Source organism: Myotis nattereri, assembly GCF_964212035.1.
Source record: "Myotis nattereri genome assembly, chromosome: 1".
Taxonomy (NCBI): domain Eukaryota; kingdom Metazoa; phylum Chordata; class Mammalia; order Chiroptera; family Vespertilionidae; genus Myotis; species Myotis nattereri.
In genome coordinates, this window is record NC_138075.1 from 67310718 (window position 1) to 67329559 (window position 18842).

An 18842-nucleotide genomic window follows, 5' to 3' on the forward strand; every position below is an offset into this window, starting at 1 on the left:
AGGACGAGAGAGAGAGAGAGAGAGAGAGAGAGAGAGAGAGAGAGGAAAAATGAACGAAAGTAAAAGGAATTAGCTTACAGCTTATCTTGGCTTGGTTCCAGGTGCTGGCTGCAGTTTTGATTTGTTAGAAGATCAGGGCTGTTTGCCAAATTTAGGGCCAAATAGGGAGAATGGACAACTAGCCCAGTTTTCTGAGACCCACCCCCTAACCTACTTTGCTGTTTTAAACTGCAGCTAGTACTCCTGCTAAGTCTGATGTAGGTTGAGTATATTGTTTAGGGAAGCAAGAGGGGGGAATAAGAGGACAAAGTTACTGTATTCCCTTTGGGAAACCATTTGGGATGAACGGAAGGAAAGTTGAGGTCTGAGAAAGAAGGGATTCAAAGGATTGGATGTTTTCTTTCAGTATAGGTAATATTCTTGCCAAGCAGAGCTGTGGAACCTGTCCTAAACTTTTGATCTTCCCTCCTTTATCATACCTTTGAGACCGAATATGGATTTTGCCCAGTTCATTTAAGTCCCCTGGGTAACTTTTATCTTTGCTTGCAAGATGAACATACAGTATTATTGAATTAGTAAACATTTGATGCTATTGGGAATGCTTACTGAGTTTAGAGGCATTTAAGAGTTAGTCACAGATCTTAAAAGTTTATAAGCGACTTGGCTTATTATGATCTAGGTTTGTGAGACATTGTCCCAATTATAATTATGTTGATAGCTAACTGATGACAGTTTCATTTACAGTTATGTTGACTTGTATGTCTTTTTTTTTTGTTTTTACTTTTGAAATAAAACTATTTTTGATGGATATTTATTGTTCCTTTTATTTACATTGTTTATTTAAACAGTAGTTGCCTTCTTTAAGGTGACATTACTCTTTCTTTAAACAATACTTTTTATTGATTTCAGAGAGAGGAAGGGAGAAAAGATAGAAACATCAATGATGAGAGAGAATTATTGATCGGCTGCCTCCTACACACCCCACACGGGATCGAGCCTCCAACCCTGGCATGTGCCCTTGACCAGAATCGAACCTGGGATCCTTCAGTTCACAGGCTGACGCTCTATCCACTGAGCAAAACCAGCTAGGGCCTGGACATTACTCTTTTTTGTTTTAGTTTTAGAAAGGTTTTCTTGACTATACTTTAGCTTTGGATCATGAGCTTTTGTATCTGTTATGAAAAATAAGCTCAGTGTTTTCTCAAACTCTCAGATTTTCTTCTAATTTGAATCTGGCTCAAATGCTGTAAAACCCTTAAAAAAAGAATAGTTTTATGTGGCTTACTTTGGGACTTGGGTCTTTCTTGGCCTTATTCCTTATATTATTGCTGTTTTTCTTTGGGGAAAGTAGATCTAAGGATAAGTCACATACAATTCGTAGGAATTTTATTATAAAATAGTTAATGAAAAATGATTTTAATTTTGTATTTATTGTGTGTGCTATATTTCATATTATTCGATCATTATGGTATTTGTTTGCTCATTTTACTGTTTATTTTGATGAATGACTTTATTTATTGACACTGATTATTTTCCTTACCAGGTTATTTCAGAGGCACTTTGAATTAGCATTTTACATTTAGAAAAAATATGTGTTTGTGAGCATGTATTTGGTTTATAACCATATTTTGGTTTATAACCATATTTTGTAACTATCATCACACATAAACTATATGTTGTTTGGGGAGCATTTTCTTCCTTTCATTGGCTTATTTTTCTCAGATACTTTCTGCATTGACTTCAAGAATAATTTATAGCTCCTAGCACTTTGCCTTTTGGTGATAGATAAAGAAGAGTTTCTGACACGTTTACATTTTTTAATATAATGAAGCTATACAAATGTCTTTACCACCCAGGTTACGAAATAAAATATGTAGTTTGAATTTAGTTGCTGTCTCAGTGTCACTATAAAAAAGTAATATAGTAAAGAAATAAGCGTTTTATATATGTATTTATTTTTAAATATGTTTTTATTGATTTCAAAGAGAGGAAGAGAGAGGGAGAGAGAGATAGAAACACCGAGTGGCTGCCTTCTGCATGCCTCCCACGGGGGATTGAGCCCACAACCTGGGCATGTGACCTCCTGGTTCATGGGCCGATGCTCAACCAACTGAGCCACACTGGCTGGGCAGAAATAAACATTTTATTTGTTTATTTATTTTTAAATATATTTTTATTGATTTCAGATAGGAAGGGAGAGGGAGAGAGAAACATCAACGATGTGTGCCCCCTACTGGGGATCGAGACTGCAACCAGGCATGTACCCTTGACTGGGATTGAACCCGGGACCCTTCAATTCACAGGCAGGCACTCTGTCCACTGAGCCAAACTGGCTAGGGCAGAAATAAACATTTTAGACAGAAGCCAACTGGAGAAAGATTTCATATTATAAAGGAGAGCAAAATATAGATTATTATTAGACTATAAATGAAGGTTATTATTTGTGTTTAGTACCAGGACTTGATTATTATAAAATTGTTCATTAGCAGTTTTCACCTTCCTAATGATAAAGAATTTATAAAGGAATTACATTGCAAACTATATATAGGTTTGGTGAATTTTGTTGACTACCTCTTGGTTTATGATTAATGGTGTGACTCTTTTCACTTCAATGTTTTTCCTGTTTAGGCCAAGAGGCAACAGCGAAAACTGAACTTCCTAATCACCCAGACAGAGTTGTATGCCCATTTTATGAGTCGCAAACGAGACATGGGTCATGATGGTATCCAGGAGGAAATCCTAAGGAAACTGGAAGACAGTTCTACCCAGAGACAAATTGACATTGGTGGAGGGGTGGTAGTTAACATCACACAGGAGGATTATGGTGAGTCCCAAATCAGAAGTTATTGGAAGCCGATACCCTCCAGTTTTTCATATGTAAGGCTATACACATGATTAATTTTTGTAAGTTTTATCTTAACTGATACATAATATTGATCAATAAAGGGGAATTTATTATACCAGCGTAGGAAAATGTGAGTGTTTATATAAAATAAAAATATAAAACTTTTATTCAAGAATTTGAAAAGGAAAGGGTCAGGTTATATGATCTTATAAGTTTGGGAATATTTTATATGTTCTTATACATTAGTAGAAATAGAAGATACTAAATTGGAAGAATTCAGTGAACATGTCTCAGAAGAGAACATCATCTCTCACATAACAAGGTTGTTAGTGATGCAAGTCAGGCATGAGAAAGAGACTGTTCAGTTTTAGTATTTTTGTGAACACAGGTAGGGAGGCATAGGGATGGAGTTTGAGAGGAATTTTACAGAGAATAGTGATCAAAATCATGTTGAGCTAAGTGCAAAAGAGAAATGGGGATGCTTCAGAGTATCTTGGGGGTTACACATGTCTGTATTTCTTCTTTTGGAATAATTTCACTTGGCATAAATATATCACAATTTTGAATCCTTGTTGTCTTATTTTACTGGCTTTGACATTGCTTCATGCAAGAAACCCAGAATTAGGAGATGAGCTCAATCTCCTGGCAATTTAAAAAAAAATAATCCTCACCTGAGGATATATATTTACTGATTTTAGAGAGAAAGAGGGGGGAGAGAGAGAAAAAAAAAAGAGAGAAAAATCGATGTGAGAGAGAAAATCATCAATCGGTTGTCTTCAGCACACACCCCAACTAGAGATCAAACCCACAACCTAGGTATGTACCCTGACTGGGAATTGAACCTACAACCTTTTTGTGTACAGGACAACACTCCAACTAAATGAGTCACCCAGCCAGGGTTCCTGGTGATATTTTTGTGCTGACTTTCGTTATGGGACACCATATCAGCCCTCTGCCTCCATGGTAACTTCCTTACCTCTGTCAAATACTTAATTTGATCCTTTATGCTCCCTCATCCTCTATGAACGTAGGGATAAGTAGAATGGGGGAGTCACGGTTCCAAACATGTTGATGTACATTGCATCTTTGAATGAGATCAATTAATGAGGTAGATAATCTATAAGTTTTCCTTTTCAGATAGTAACCATTTCAAAGCCCAGGCCCTGAAGAATGCTGAAAATGCTTACCATATTCATCAAGCTCGGGTGAGTCTTAAAAATGAAAAGATAAACTATAATGGGCCCTGGAAATAACCTGCAACCTTCTACTTAGGTGTTCTTCTTTTAGTCTTAATCATATTTCCTATGAAAAACATTGGCAAATGTGAGTATCTGTAGGTGATTGATGAAAGGTGGAAAATGAACCTTCATATGTTTAAGCTTCAGGAGTGTGTTGATTGAAGTTAGGAAGTTTGCCTATTTTTTGTTCTATCAATAAATCATGGGAAACACAGTAGGAAATGCATTAGAAAAGACCACATTTTTTGCTTGTTAAGCGAGCTATATTATGCCTAAAGAAAACTGATAAGTTAGTACCTTCATTCACTTCAGTAATAATTTGCTTATTTGTGATATAGTGCTTTTTAATGACGTAAGGAAGAAACTCCAGTTAGATTGAATTAAGTAAAGAAAACAGTTTAATAGACTGCCTAGGAACCTATATATAACTTCAGTAGGGTGGGTACAAGTCAAGGATAGACACAAACTTGACCTTCTTTCCATCAATCCCAACCAACCAAATTTTATATCAAAACTTTAATAAGACCATCTGGTGTGGTTCGGTGGTTGAGTGCCTACCTATGAACCAGGAGGTCACGGTTCAATTCCCAGCCAGGGCACATGGCTTCATCCCCAGTAAGGGGCGTACAGGAGGCAGCCGATTAATGATTCTCATCATTGATGTTCTATATCTCCCTTCCTCTCTAAAATCAATAAAAAATATATTTTAAAAAACTGTAATAAATTTCTAGACCCTGGTCAGGTAACTCAGTGGTTAAAGTGTAGTTCTCTTATGCCACGTTTGGGTGTTCAATCTCTGGTCAGAGCACACACAGAGAAGCAGCCAAAGAATGTATAAATAAGTGGAACAACAAATGAATGGTTTTTTCTCTCTCGCCCTTCCTCTCTCTCTAAAATTAGTAAGTATAATTAAAAATGTATATATAAAAATGCCAATAAATTTCTTGATGAAGCAAGTAATCATATATAAGGCTTAGTATCTGTCCATTAAGAGCATATTTTTAATATAATTGTTAAATTGTTTTGTTCCAATTAGCCCAAAAGAGATGTTACATTTTTCTTCTAATAAATTTTTATTTTCCAGACAAGGTCTTTTGATGAAGATGCAAAAGAAAGTCGAGCAGCTGCCCTACGGGCAGCAAACAAGTCTGGCAGTGGGTTTGGGGAGAGTTACAGCCTGGCAAATCCATCTATCCGGGCTGGTGAGGATATTCCACAGCCCACAATTTTTAATGGCAAATTAAAAGGTTATCAACTGAAAGGCATGAATTGGTTAGCAAATCTCTATGAACAGGTAAATTTTAGAATTATGCTATACCCATTATCTTTCACTTGTTACCTGTTTTTCTAAAGTCATTGGTTCAATATATTGTGAGATAAGCACAAGATAATGTTTTAGATTTCATTCCTTTTAAAAAGCTTTATCCTTTGGCAAGAGTAAAAACGATGTCTCTATATTTTTAACCTGGAAATTTTATTGGAGAATATTTGTATTATATGTATAGTTTGTCTTAGGTGGTCTTGGTAAGTGGTTGCTTGCTTCTGTGCCTGGATTAGATTAGCTAAAAAACTGGCTTCATGATTCACAGTTGTAGCTGTGGAGTTGGCAAATGAATCACTACAGCAGTGGATAAAGTGCTGAAGCTTGGAATCTCTAGTCACATTTGTTTGAACAAGTTTAACATTTTGGTTAGTTCTTTTTGAACCCTGTATGATGGAATGTGAGAGGTGTTAGCCATGTGTGTTTTTTTTCCAGGGTATTAATGGCATTCTTGCAGATGAAATGGGCCTTGGTAAAACAGTACAGAGCATTGCCCTCCTTGCCCATCTGGCTGAGGTGGGTAGATGCTATCTTTCTATTTTTCTCTCTCTAGATCCTAAGGTCATTTTCTATTGAGAGTCAGCTATTATCAAGCTCTATGTTAGGCTTTGTAGCATACCAAGACAGTAGCATTTGCTCCTTGCCTTCAGAGCCTTTACAGCGTAACATAATGTAGTGAAACATTTGATTTCCAAGAAGACTAGGACAGTTTTTGAGCATGTATGGTTTGGCAACCTCTCCCACCACCTCCACCCTCAGTTGAGAACCACCAGTGTGGTGGCAAAGACAATGTATGGTTAGATCAGAGGACCTGAGTTCATATCTCAACTGTACACTTACTGGCAGTATAAACTTAGACAGTTCATGCAAACTCTTTGACCTTACTTCACTTTAATTCTTTAAGGTTATTTCCACTTCTGCAAACTTCTCTTAAAAATTAAATGAGAAAATATGTGTAAAAGCATTTTGAAAAAAGCAAAAGCTTTAGGTAATAGTAAAATTATATGATCATCTAGTACAGGGGAAAGCAACACATAAAGTCAGTATGTTCTAAGTGCTTTGTGAATGATAAAACTTAGGACCGATAAGAGGTGAATGGAGAGGGCAGTAATTGCTTGCTAATTTTTCCTCAAGGTGTGTATGAGCAACTTCCTTCCTGGGTTATTACTAATATAGAATATTATTGAGTGTGCCAATATGTTGGAGTAAACACCATTTCTCTTGTTACAATGTACTTTCTATTCTTAAACTGCTCTTGTAGTTAATTATAATTTTGAATTAAATATTTTCAGTTTTCCTGCAGTTTGCTAACCCAGTTTTTCTGTTTCAGAGAGAGAATATTTGGGGACCTTTCTTAATAATTTCACCTGCTTCTACGCTTAACAATTGGCATCAGGAGTTTACTAGATTTGTTCCTAAATTCAAGGTAAAAATCATTCAACCAAAAATTTTATTGCTCTTTAAAAATAAAATTTCTGACTCTCTTGCTGCCTCGCTTATTAAAGTGCTCATAATAGTTTTTAATTTCTTATATTTTTGTCCCCCAAAATAATTTGCATACATTTCGTATAAATGTTACAATGGGAGCAATAAATCTTTGTGCATCATAAGTGAGAAAGCCAAAGTCCAGTTTGAGTGATTTGCTGCATTGGTCACATGAATCAATGCTCTTGGTCAAACTACCATAATAGAAAATATCTACCTTGCTGGTTTAATGTAGATTTTTGGCTTATCATCATCAGGGCACATATCCTGTAATATATGGCATGGTCATCATTCCTCCCCCATCTATAATAATAAAAGTGTAATATGCTAATTAGACTGGACATCCTTCCAGACAAAGCCGCCGTGGTGGTGGAGGCCGAGCCCCTTGCACGAATATTTTCTGTAGAGTTATTTGTCATGTGGGATATGGAGCTCCCCATCTTTTTTTGTGTTGCTTTTTAGAAAAGTCTCACTCAAGGATATGTTTATTGATTTGAGAGAGAGAAACATTGTGAGACAGAAACATCAATGTGAGAGAGAAACATTGATCACTTGCCTCTCTCATGCACCCTGACTGGGGTTCAAACCTGCAACCCAGGTATATGCCCTGACCCAGAATCGAACCACAATGTTTTGGTGCACGGGTTGACACTCCAACCATCCAAGCCACCCGACCAGGGCCCATCTTTTTTTCCGCCTTTGTTGGTGGTGGTGGTGTTGCTCAGTACAAGATGAACAATCAGGAAGTTAGAAATTAAATCTTAAAATTTTCCATCAAATTAAGTTTTCAGTATTTCCTTCATTGACCAATAGATGGCAATGAAGTTCTATTTATGTTTTTGTTACCTCTCCTTTGATTTTATACTTATACGTGAACTGAACTTTCATTTGCATGTTGAACTTTCCTTTGATGCTATAATTTACAGGTCAGTAAAATATGGCCTTTGGGCCAATCCCAATTTCCATTTGTTTGTCCCAATTTTTTATTTTTGTTTTTTGTTGTTGTTAATCCTCATTCAAGGATATTTTTCCCCATTGATTTTTAGAGAGAGTGGAAGGCTGGGAGTGGAGGAGGGTGGGAAGAGAGAAAGAGAAAGAGAAAGAGAAGGAAACATCAGTGTAACAGAGACACATACATCAATTGGTGCCTCCCACAAACTCCCCAAGGAAGGATGGGTAGAATCGAACCAAAACCCTGTGGTGCACAGCCAATGCTCTAACCACTATGCATAGCAGCCAGGGCTCTCCCAGTTTTTAAAAATTGTTATAAAGTACGCATAACATAATATGTACCAGTTTAAAGTGTACAGTGAAGTAGCATTAAGTACATATACAATAAGGTGCAGTGATCAGGTTGATATCAGGTTGCAGAATCTCCTTCATGGTGCCAAACAGAAACCGCTTCCCAGTTAAGTAGTGACTCCTTAATTCCCCTTTCATTCCCCTTTCCCTCTAGACCAGTGGTTCTCAACCTTGGCTGCACATTAGAATCACCTGGGAATCTTTTTAAAATCCTGATTTCTGGGCCTCATCCTCAGGAAATTCTGTTTCTTTGTTACTAATGTTGTGGCCTCACCCCATAACAAAGAAACAGAATTTCCGGAGGATGAGGCCCAGAAATCAGGATTTTAAAAAGATTCCCAGGTGATTCTAATGTGCAGCCAAGGTTGAGAACCACTGCTCTAGACCCTGGTTACCACAAATCTTTCTGTGTCCATGGATTTGCTTATTTTAGCTAGATATCTATAATAATAAAAGCATAATATGCTAATTAGACCAGACGTCCTTCTGGACAACCTTCCGGACGAAACTGGGGCTGCGAGGGGAAGCCTGGGTCCTGGGTGCCAGAGGGAAGCCGCTGCTGGCAGCCGGGGGAAGAAAGGCCTATTCTTGCACAATTTTTGTCCACTGGGCCTCTAGTTTCATATAACGAATCATGCAATGTAAGGGCTTTTATGTCTGGCTTCTTTTCACTTAGCATAATGTTTTCAAGGTTCATCTGTGTTATAGGAGATATCAGTACTTCATTCCTTTGACTGAATAATATTTTATTATCTGGATACTAGAGGCCTGGTGCAGGAATTTGTGCACCAGTGGGGTCCCTCGGCCTTGCCTGCAGGATCAGGCCGAAACCAGCTCTCTGACATGCCTAAGGGGTCCCGGATGGCGGGAGGGCACAGGCCAGGTTGAGGGACCCTACTGGTGCACAATTGGGGCTGGGAGGAACACAGGAGGTTGGCCAGTCGGGGAGGGACCATAGGAGGGCTCCAGGGCATGTCTGGCCTGTCTCACTCAGTCCCGATTGGCTGGACCCCAGCAGCAAGCTAACCTATTGGTCGGAGCGTCTACCCCGTGGTGGTCAGTACACATCATAGCATCCTTAGCATGAGCGTCCTTAGCATATCGTTAGCATATAATGCTTTCATTGGTTGAATGGTCGACTGGACAACTGGACACTTAGCATATTAGGCTTTTATTATATAGCATACTGTATTTTGTTTATCCATTCATCTATTGATGGATATTTGGGTTGTTTCTACCTTTTGGCTATTGTTAATAGCATTGCTGTGAACATTTATGTACAGGGTTTTGTTTGAACACCTGTCTTGTTTTTCAGTTCTTTTGGGTATGTATTTAGGAGAAGAATTGCTAAATCATTCTATATTTAACTTATTGAGGAATCTGCCACCTAGTTTTTTGTACAGCTTGCATGCTAAGAATAGTTTTTACATTTTTAAATTGTTGATTAAAAATATTTCATAACAAATGATGTATGAAATTTAAATCGTATATATTGGAACACAGTCATGCTCTTTTGTTTATGTATTATTTATGGCTGAATTCAGTAGTTGTGACAGAGACTGTATGGCCTGCAAAGCAGAAATATTTATTATATGGCCATTTAGAGGAAAGGTTTGATGACCTCTCCTCTATTGATTCATTGTTTTTATTGCTGTTACTCCTTTAGATTGTCAGAAATGTGTTCACCTCCCTAAAGAACATAGGTGTGTAGACTCTGTTCAGGTTTATGGTTAGTTTACATTCAAAAGATACTTAGATCTGTGATGATAATATCTGAAAGTTCATTTTATTTGGCAAGTAACACTTGTTTTATGGGTCTAGTGTGATCAGTGCCTCTGGTGTCATTTTTCCCATGAAATATGATTTATGTTTTTATAGTTAATGTACCACTTTTCAACCCTGATATAGGCTATTTTGTATGTTTTCTATTTCATTTATTTATTCTCTTTTATTATTCTTGTCTACTTTTTTGGTAAACTTTAAAATTTTTCTAACGTTTCAAGATGGAACTTAGATGGTTGATTTTTGTTTTTTTCTAATATGTGTATTTAAGGGTATTAATTGCTTTCTAAGCATGAGTATAATCATCCAAACGTTTGTTGGGTCACATTTTTTATTATCTTTCAATTGAAAATAATTTCTAGCTTTTACTGCAAGTTCTTGTAGACGCATGGGTTATTTAAAAATGTGGTTTCTGTCTGGCTGGTGTGGCTCAGTGGTTGAGTGTCAACCAATGAACCAGGAGGTCATGATTCATTTCCTGTCCAGGCACATGTCCAGGTTGTGGGCTTGATCCGCAGTAGGGGGTTGCAGGAGGCAGTTGATCTATGATTCTCTTTCATCATTGATGTTTCTCTCTCTCCCTCTCTCTTCTTCTCTGAAATCCACAAAAATATATAAAAATAAAATAAAAGTATGGTTCTTAATTTCCAACAAAGGATTGTTTTCTAGGTACTTTTTTGTTATTAATTTATAGGTTAAACCCACTGTGATAAGAAAAAATGCTTTTTATTATATTAATCTTTTGAAATTTGTTGAACTTTGCTTTTATGGCCCAGCATATGGTCAGTTTTTATAAATGTCTGAAAATAGTGTCTATCCTATAGTTGTTGAGTATAGTGTTATGTATATATATGTTGAGTAGGTCAGGTTTGTTAACTTGTTTTGTTCGCTCTTCTGTATTTTTATTGATTTTTTTTTGTCTGCCTATCCTATTACTGACTGAAAGAGGTGTTAAAATTTTCCACAATTATGAATTTATCCATTTTTGCTTTATACATTTTGAGGCTCTTTGAGATATATATACAAATTTATAATTATTTGATAATCTTGGTGAATTGGACCTTTTAATATTATGAAACTAGAGGCCTGATGAGTGAAATTCATGCAAGAGTAGGCCTTCCTTCCCCCAGCTGCTAGCACTGGCTCCCCTCCGGCACCCAGGACCCAGGCTTCCCTCGTAGCCCCAGCTTTGTCAGGAAGGATGTTCGGTCTAATTAGCATATTATGTTTTTGTTATTATAGATTATCTTCTTTAAGATTTTACCTTAAAACCTATTTTCTCTGATATTAAATAAATTAACTTCTTTGGTTAATTTTTACATGGTATCTTTTTGTTCCTTTTATTTTTAACCATTCTCTATTTACACTTAAAGGCACATTTCTTGCATTTTATTTTTTAATTAGAGGTCTGATGCATGAAATTCATGCAAGGGTCTCGTCCCTCGTAGCCGCAGCAGCTTGCCTTGGCCCGCAGCCCCAGCTTCATCTGGAAGGTCGTCGGCTGTCTGGTCTAATTAGCATATTATGCTTTTATTGTTATAGATATTTATGCTTACTTTTAATGTAATTATTGGTATATGTAGTTTAAATCTGCCTTGCTGCTTGCTTTCTAGTTTTTTCACATGTTCAACTTTCCTTTTTCTCTCCTTTCTTGGGTACCTTTGGATTGATTAGATTTTATTACTTTTTTTTCTTCCCCTCTTACCTGCTAATTATATATTCATTTTATTCTTCAGTAGATACCTAGGAGAATACATGTATCACTTTTTAAAAAGTAGCATATTTTATATTTTAAACCACATAAGACATTCTATTATTTATACATTTTAAGTTTAGATTTATTCATAATACATGTTCATTGTTTTAATTGATCTTCATTCCTTTCTGCATATTTGTGCTTCCATCTGGCTGAGATTTTTGAAAACTACAAAAGACATCAAGCTATAAATTCAAGAAATACTTTGACCCCCATCTGGATAAAAAGAAAGAGAGCCCTAGAGGCATCACAAAAAAAAAATGCTGAACTTTGCATTCTTTTGTTTCTCCATGATTTAGTCTGGATATTTTCTTCTAGTTCACTAACTTTCTCTTCAGCTGCGTCTAACATGTCATTGAATTCTTTCTAAGTCTTTTTCTGATATTTTCATTATCTTGATCCCTTGTGGCTTTCTTTTTTCTCTTTTCAGTCAAATGGTCTGGTCTTTCCATATGTCTGGTTTTTATTTTTGTTTTACTTGTATGCCAGACAGTGTATGGGGAAAATTCTAGAGATATTTGTGGGTTTTAGAAACTGTTTTTTTCCTTCTGTAGAGAGGATTTCTGTGTTTTGGGTTTTGCTTTGGTTTCCTGTCACTAGTAAAATTTTTTTTCTAGGACACTAATAATCCAAATCCCCTTAATCTAGTCAGGAATTGAGATGATTTGAAGCTGAAATTCAGTATGGTGGGTCCTCCATATCTGAGGGATTCAACCAACTGTGTATTGAAACAATATTTGGTGGGAAAGTTACATGGTTGCTAATGTGTACTGTATTATTAGGCCTACAGTGTACAAGTCTGAACATGTACAGACTTTTTTCTTGTCATTATTCCCTAAACAATACAGTATAACAATGATTTACTTGACATTTATATTATACTAGAGGCCTGGTGCATGAAATTCGTGCACTGGAGGGGGGGGTTAGGGTTAGGGTTTTAGGGTTAGGGTTAGGGTTAGATACTAGCCCAGCCCAGCCCAGCCTGCACCTTCTTCAATCTGGGACCCCACAGGGATCAGGCCGAAACCAGCAGTCGGACATCCTTCTCACAATCCAGGACTGCTGGCTCCCAACCGCTTGCCTGCATACCTGCCTGATTGCTCCTAACTGCTTCTGCCTGCCAGCCTGATCACCCCTAACCACTCCCCTGCCTGACTGATCGACGCCTAACTGCTTCCCTGCCAGCCCGATTGCCCCCAACTGCTCTCCCCTGCTGGCTCAGTTGCCCCCAACTGCCCTCCCCTGCCAGCCCGGTTGCCCCCAGCTGCCCTCCCCTGCTGACCTGGTTGCCCCCAACTGCCCTTCCCTGCTGGCCTGGTCACCCTCCAACTGCCCTCCCCTGCTGGCTTGGTCCCTCCCAACTACCCTCCCCTGCCGGCTTGGTTGCTTCTAACTGCCCTCCCCTGTAGGCTCGGTCACTCCCAACTGCCCTCCCCTGCCATCCTGGTCACCCCCAACTGCCTTCTCCTGCCATCCTGGTCACCCCCAACTGCCCTTCCCTGCCAGCCTGGTCGCCCACAACTGCCCTCACTAGCTGGCCTGGTCGCCCCTATCTGCCCTTCCCTGCTGGCCTGATCGCCCACAACTGCCCTCCCCTGCCGGCCATCTTGTGGCCATCTTTGACCACATGGGGGTGGCCATCTTGTGCGAGGGTGTGATGGTCAATTTGCATATTACCTCTTTATTATATAGGATTAGGTATTATAAATAAACTAAAGATGATTTCATGTATTCAGGAAGATATGCATAGGTTATATGCAAACACTGTGCCTTCCATGGGTTTTGATATCTTCAGGTGGTACTGGAACCAATTTCCTATAAATATTGAGGGATGACTGAGTCTGTTACAGCAGGTCTGTGTATGGTTTACCTTAATTACTAGTATCTAATCTAATAAAAGACAAACATGCAAATTGCATCTTCACTATGCCTTAAGCCACGCCCACCAGCCAATCAGAGCGACTGTATGCAAATTAATCCAACCAAGATGGCAGCCAGCAGCCACGGAGCTGGAGCGAGCAGGAGGCTTAGTTGCCCCAGTGATGGAGGAAGCCAAGTTTCCTGCCTGCCACAGCCGGCTCTGAGCTCCGCTGAAGGCAACAACCCAGATACCTGCTATCAGCCGGCCGTGGCCACGGAGCTGGAGTCAGCAGGAGGCTTGATTGCTCCAGTGATGGAGGAAGCCAAGCTTCCCGCCCGTCCTGGCCGGCTCTGAACTCCACTGAAGGCAACAAAGTTTCAATTATAGAAGGTAAATAAATCTCAGAATAAAAAAAAATAATAATAAAAAAGGAGAGGCTGGGAGCTTCCGTCGCCATGGGGCTTGGCCAGCCTGAAAACGGCCCTCAGCCCCTCACTCAGACTGGCCAGGCAACCCAATGGGGACCCCCACCCTGAAGGGGGTGTTGACCAGCCGCAAACAGCCATCAGCCCCTCACCCAGGCTGGCCAGGCACCCCAGCGGGACCCCTACCCTGATCCAGGACACCCTTCAGGGCAAACCAGCCAGCCCCCACCCATGCACCAGGCCTCTGTCCTATATAATAAAAGAGTAATATGCAAACTTACCCTAACAGCAGAATGTCTGGGAATGACTGGTCACTATGACACACAATGACCACCAGGGAGCAGACGCTCAATGCAGGAGCTGTCCCCCTGGTGGTCAGTGTGCTCCCACAGGGGGAGCTCTGCTCAGCCACAAGCCAGGCTGATGGCTGCCAATACAGCAGTGGTGGTGGGGGCCTCTCCTGCCTCCTCAGCAGCGCTAAGGATGTCCAACTGCAGCTTAGGTCTGCTCCCCGCTGGCAAGTGGACATCCCCTGTGGGCTGCCGGGCTGCCAGAGGGATGTCTGACTGCCAGCTTAGGCCCGATCCCCCAGGGAGCAGGCCTAACCCAGCAGGTGGTCATCCCCCGAGGGGTCCCAGACTGCGAGAGGGCACAGGCCGGGCTGAGGGATCTTCCCCCCTCCCCCCCCGAGTGCACAAATTTTTGTGCGCTGGGCCTCTAGTCTATACTAAAAGCATAATATGCGGATTAGACTGATTGTCCTTCTGGATGAAGCCAGGGCTGCGAGGGAAGCCCGGGTCCTGGATGCCAGAAGGAAGCTAGTGCCGGCAGCCAGGGGAAGGAAGGCTTACTCTTACATGAATTTTGTGCATCGGGACTCTAGTGTGTATATATTCTTTGATCCTAACTTAAGGCCAAGGAGGTTGCTGCTTATCAGAATCCCTCCTCCTTGGACTACAGTTTTTGTCCTGTGGGCTCCACATCTCTTAAGGAAAAACAAAAAAAAAACCCTCTGCTCAGTTTCTTATCCTCTCAACCAGAACTTTTGGAAAGGATCACCTTCAGGGGGGCCATGTACAGGTAACAGGATTTCCTTTCTCGGCTTGCTTTCTTTTCTGGATCTTGCCTCTTTAATTCTCCACTGCCTCAGTAGCTTAGCTCTTTGGTACTTTCAAAGAGATGTTTTGAATATGTGTTTTTAATTTGGTCAGCAGGAGGAGTACTAGTCAAGCCATGACAGAAGAGGAATTCCTAGATTTATTTTGTTTTAGGTTCTTTTAAAATCATTCTGAGTAATGTATTGGTCCTTTTCCAGGTGCTACCATATTGGGGAAATCCTCATGATAGAAAAGTCATAAGGAGATTCTGGAGTCAGGTAACTCTCAGCTTACTGAATATATACATATACAAGCACACATGTATATATATGAAGTCATTATTTCTTCAATTGATTTGAGTAATTTCTTATATACAAAATCATCTTATATATTTTTGACACTAGGCAAGTGCACTTTTTTTCTTTCACATTGTTATGATATTTTTCCTATTATAGACAGTCAGCTGAATTTGATTGAAGTCCAGGATTAAATGAGAACTTTTTTCTTTAATAAGCTAAATACTAGTTTTTATGATGATTTGTGATTAAGGTCCTACTTTAAAAACAGTTGTGGTTTAATTCACTGTACATCTCTCAGATGGGAGAAGCACATCTTTAGAGCTATCATAAACTTGGCCTTAGAAAATACAATGTATTCCTCATTATCTTATATGAGTTGTTATTTCTTTTCACCCTTGTCCTCTTATATTTACAGAAGACCCTTTACACTCAGGATGCTCCCTTCCACGTGGTTATCACCAGCTACCAGCTGGTGGTGCAGGATGTAAAGTATTTCCAGCGGGTCAAGTGGCAGTACATGGTACTGGACGAGGCTCAGGCACTCAAGAGTAGTTCCAGGTAACATGAGTAGTAGAACCCAAACTCCTTGGACTGAGAATATGTAGAAATATGATATACAGTTGACCCTTGAACAGTGTGGTGGTTCAGGGTGCCAAAATCTGTCCCCCCAATTCTTCGCACTTGAAAATCCTCATAAAACTTTTGACTCTCCAAACACTGGAAGTTTTACCAATAACATAAATAACACAAATTTTGTATGTTACATGTATTATATATTGAATTCTTACAATAAAGTTAGCTAGAGAAAAGAAAATGATACTGCCCTAGCTGGTTTTGCTCAGTGGTTAAAGTGTCAATCTGCAGACTGAAGGATTATGGGTTCGATTCTGGTTCAAGGGCTTGTACCTTGGTTGCAGGCTCTATCCCTGGACCCACTGTGGCATGTGCGGTAGGAAACCAATGTTTCTCTCTGTCTCTCCCCGTCCCTTCACTCTCCAAAAAAAGTCAGTGGAAAAAGTATCCTCAGGTGAGTATTAACAAGAAAAACAACAACAACAAAAATGTTACTAAGAAAATTATAAGGAAGAGAAAATACATTTACTATATTTATTGAAAAAAAATCCACGTTAGTGGACCCTCACAGTTTAAACCCATGTTGTTCAAGGGTCAGCTGTATCTGTGTGCTATATACACACATGAAAATAAAGATCAGAGAGGTTTCAGAAGATGGAATGATATGGTCTCCCCATAAGCCATTCATCTGACCAGAGGTCAGAAGTTCCCTTTTGCATTTTTCATGGAACATAAATATTAATGTTTAAAATACAAGGATTTTTCTCATTTTGTTTTCCTACTCAATAATTATGACATTTTAATAGATCTTTGTTCTTCAAGGAAAATTTTTGTGGAGGAAGGGGCGCCTGCCCTTTCCTCGAGAGATTATTTTAGACAGGAGGTCTTAGTAAGAAGTAGAATGTTACATTTATGTGGATTGTAGGTTCTCTCTTCTTTATGCAAGTGGATGGGTAGCATCCCTAATGTGTCCTAGTCCCTGGATGGTTATTAGAATTCCCCAAGAATCTTTTTATTGGAAGTTATATGTTTAAAATATTCCAATAACTTTTTGTTGTTGTTGTTAATCCTTACCAGAGAGTATTTTTTCTATTGATTTTTTTTTTTTTTTTTGAGAGACTGGAGGAGAGGGAGAGAGAGAAACATGGATGTGAGAGAGATACATCAATTGGTTGCCTCCCTCATGCACTTCTACTGGGGCTAAAGATGGAACCTGCAACCCAGGTATGTGCCCTTGACCAGGAATTGAACCGGCAACCCTCCAGTGCAGTATGCCACACCAGCCAGGAAAAATATTCTAATACTTTTAAGTTTCCAAACTGATTAGTAAACGAGTATTTGGCTATAAAGTGTTATTCAGAAGTATTAAACCTTGAGTTTGAGGCATTTTTATTAACTGTTGGTGAACACATAGGACTTCTTTAAAGGTCCATGTTACCTGGCAGGATGGTATTTTCCATGGAACATTCCATCATCTGAAGGGCATTACTTCATATTGCACTATTTCAAAGTAGAAAATGTTCATAGCCATAGATGATAGATTCTCTTTGCATTTTCTTCTCACGGGCTTTCCCTAAAATCAATTTTAAAGCTTCCTACTACAGATAAGTGCCTTATAATGAACTGGTTTGTGTCAGCACAAAGAGGAGTTTTATCAAGCCAGAAAGGATCCCTCTCTGCCTGTTTGGGGCTTTTTTTCCTAAAGCCTAGTCCCATATTTTCAGTATAGAGGCAGAAATCAGTCCTCTGAAATGTCCTGTCCTCAGCTTTGTTGAATAATATTTTTCAATTGTGTACATAGTGGAGTAGTTGATTCTGAGTGTTCGTTATTTTTTTGGAAAACGTTTTTAGAAATATGGGGACTTGGTAGGGTGGAGAAAGATTTATAGCTAATTTGGAATTTGTAATTCATCTTATTGGACAGTGTTCGTTGGAAGATCCTCTTGCAGTTCCAGTGTCGGAATCGGCTTCTGCTAACTGGGACCCCCATTCAGAACACCATGGCAGAGGTAGGCACTAGGTTTCAGTTTTAGGTCTGCATTAAACAGAATGGCTCCAGCAGAGAATAGAAGTCTTCACACATGCCAACCTTGAGTATTAGTACTCTGTGCAAATTATAATTCCCACATAAAGAAGAATTTGAACATAGCTTACCCTAAGTGGATTTTTTGGCATCATTCCTATTTTTTAATTCTCTGGCAAAAAGCAAATAAGTTACTTTATTTCTTTGTATTTATATAATAAACAGTGATCACATTAGGGATGCTACCCATCCAAAGCAGAGATGTTTTTATGCTAGAATGAAAAGGTAACATTTTTTTCTTTAGGAAGATAATTGATCTTCTATAACAGGGACTAGAAAACTTTCTGTAAAGAGCCAGATAGTAAATATTTTAGACTTTACTGGCCATACAGTCACTGTCACACTATTTAACCTTGCCATTATAATATGTAAGCAGGCATGGATGATACATAAATGAGTAAATGTGGCTATGTTCACTAAAACTTTATTTGTAAAAATAGATGGCAGACCAGACTTGGCACGACAGATTATAATTTGTTAACCCCTGATCTGGAGTTATTATTAGCAAGTTATGTTACCTCAGATGTTACACAATTGTGGAATGGGTTTTTTAATATGTGTAAGATCTTTAAAACTATTCCACTGCAAAATCTGAGGTGGACGTGCATTTTCAGACTTTTAGTTCGAAATTCATTGAAAAGTAACTACATTTTGCATAGCACTTTATAGAATTAGTATTGGGTGATGAGGTATGTGCCCACACACTGTTTCTGTCCCTCTCATTCACTCACACATACACATGCATGAGACACAGACATACACACATACCTGCAAC

At 39.1% G+C, this 18842-nt stretch overlaps 1 protein-coding gene across 1 annotated transcript in view; it reads left to right on the top strand.

The window, feature by feature from the left end:
• INO80 (INO80 complex ATPase subunit) overlaps positions 1 to 18842 on the top strand; it is a 156631-nt gene that overhangs the window by 56054 nt on the left and 81735 nt on the right. Inside the window, exons 10-17 of the mRNA XM_081112971.1 lie at positions 2629 to 2824; positions 3983 to 4050; positions 5168 to 5377; positions 5840 to 5920; positions 6735 to 6830; positions 15331 to 15390; positions 15827 to 15969; positions 17909 to 17993. Of these exons, the coding sequence (XP_080969097.1) occupies positions 2629 to 2824; positions 3983 to 4050; positions 5168 to 5377; positions 5840 to 5920; positions 6735 to 6830; positions 15331 to 15390; positions 15827 to 15969; positions 17909 to 17993 (939 nt within the window). The remainder of the gene's footprint in view (positions 1 to 2628; positions 2825 to 3982; positions 4051 to 5167; positions 5378 to 5839; positions 5921 to 6734; positions 6831 to 15330; positions 15391 to 15826; positions 15970 to 17908; positions 17994 to 18842) is intronic.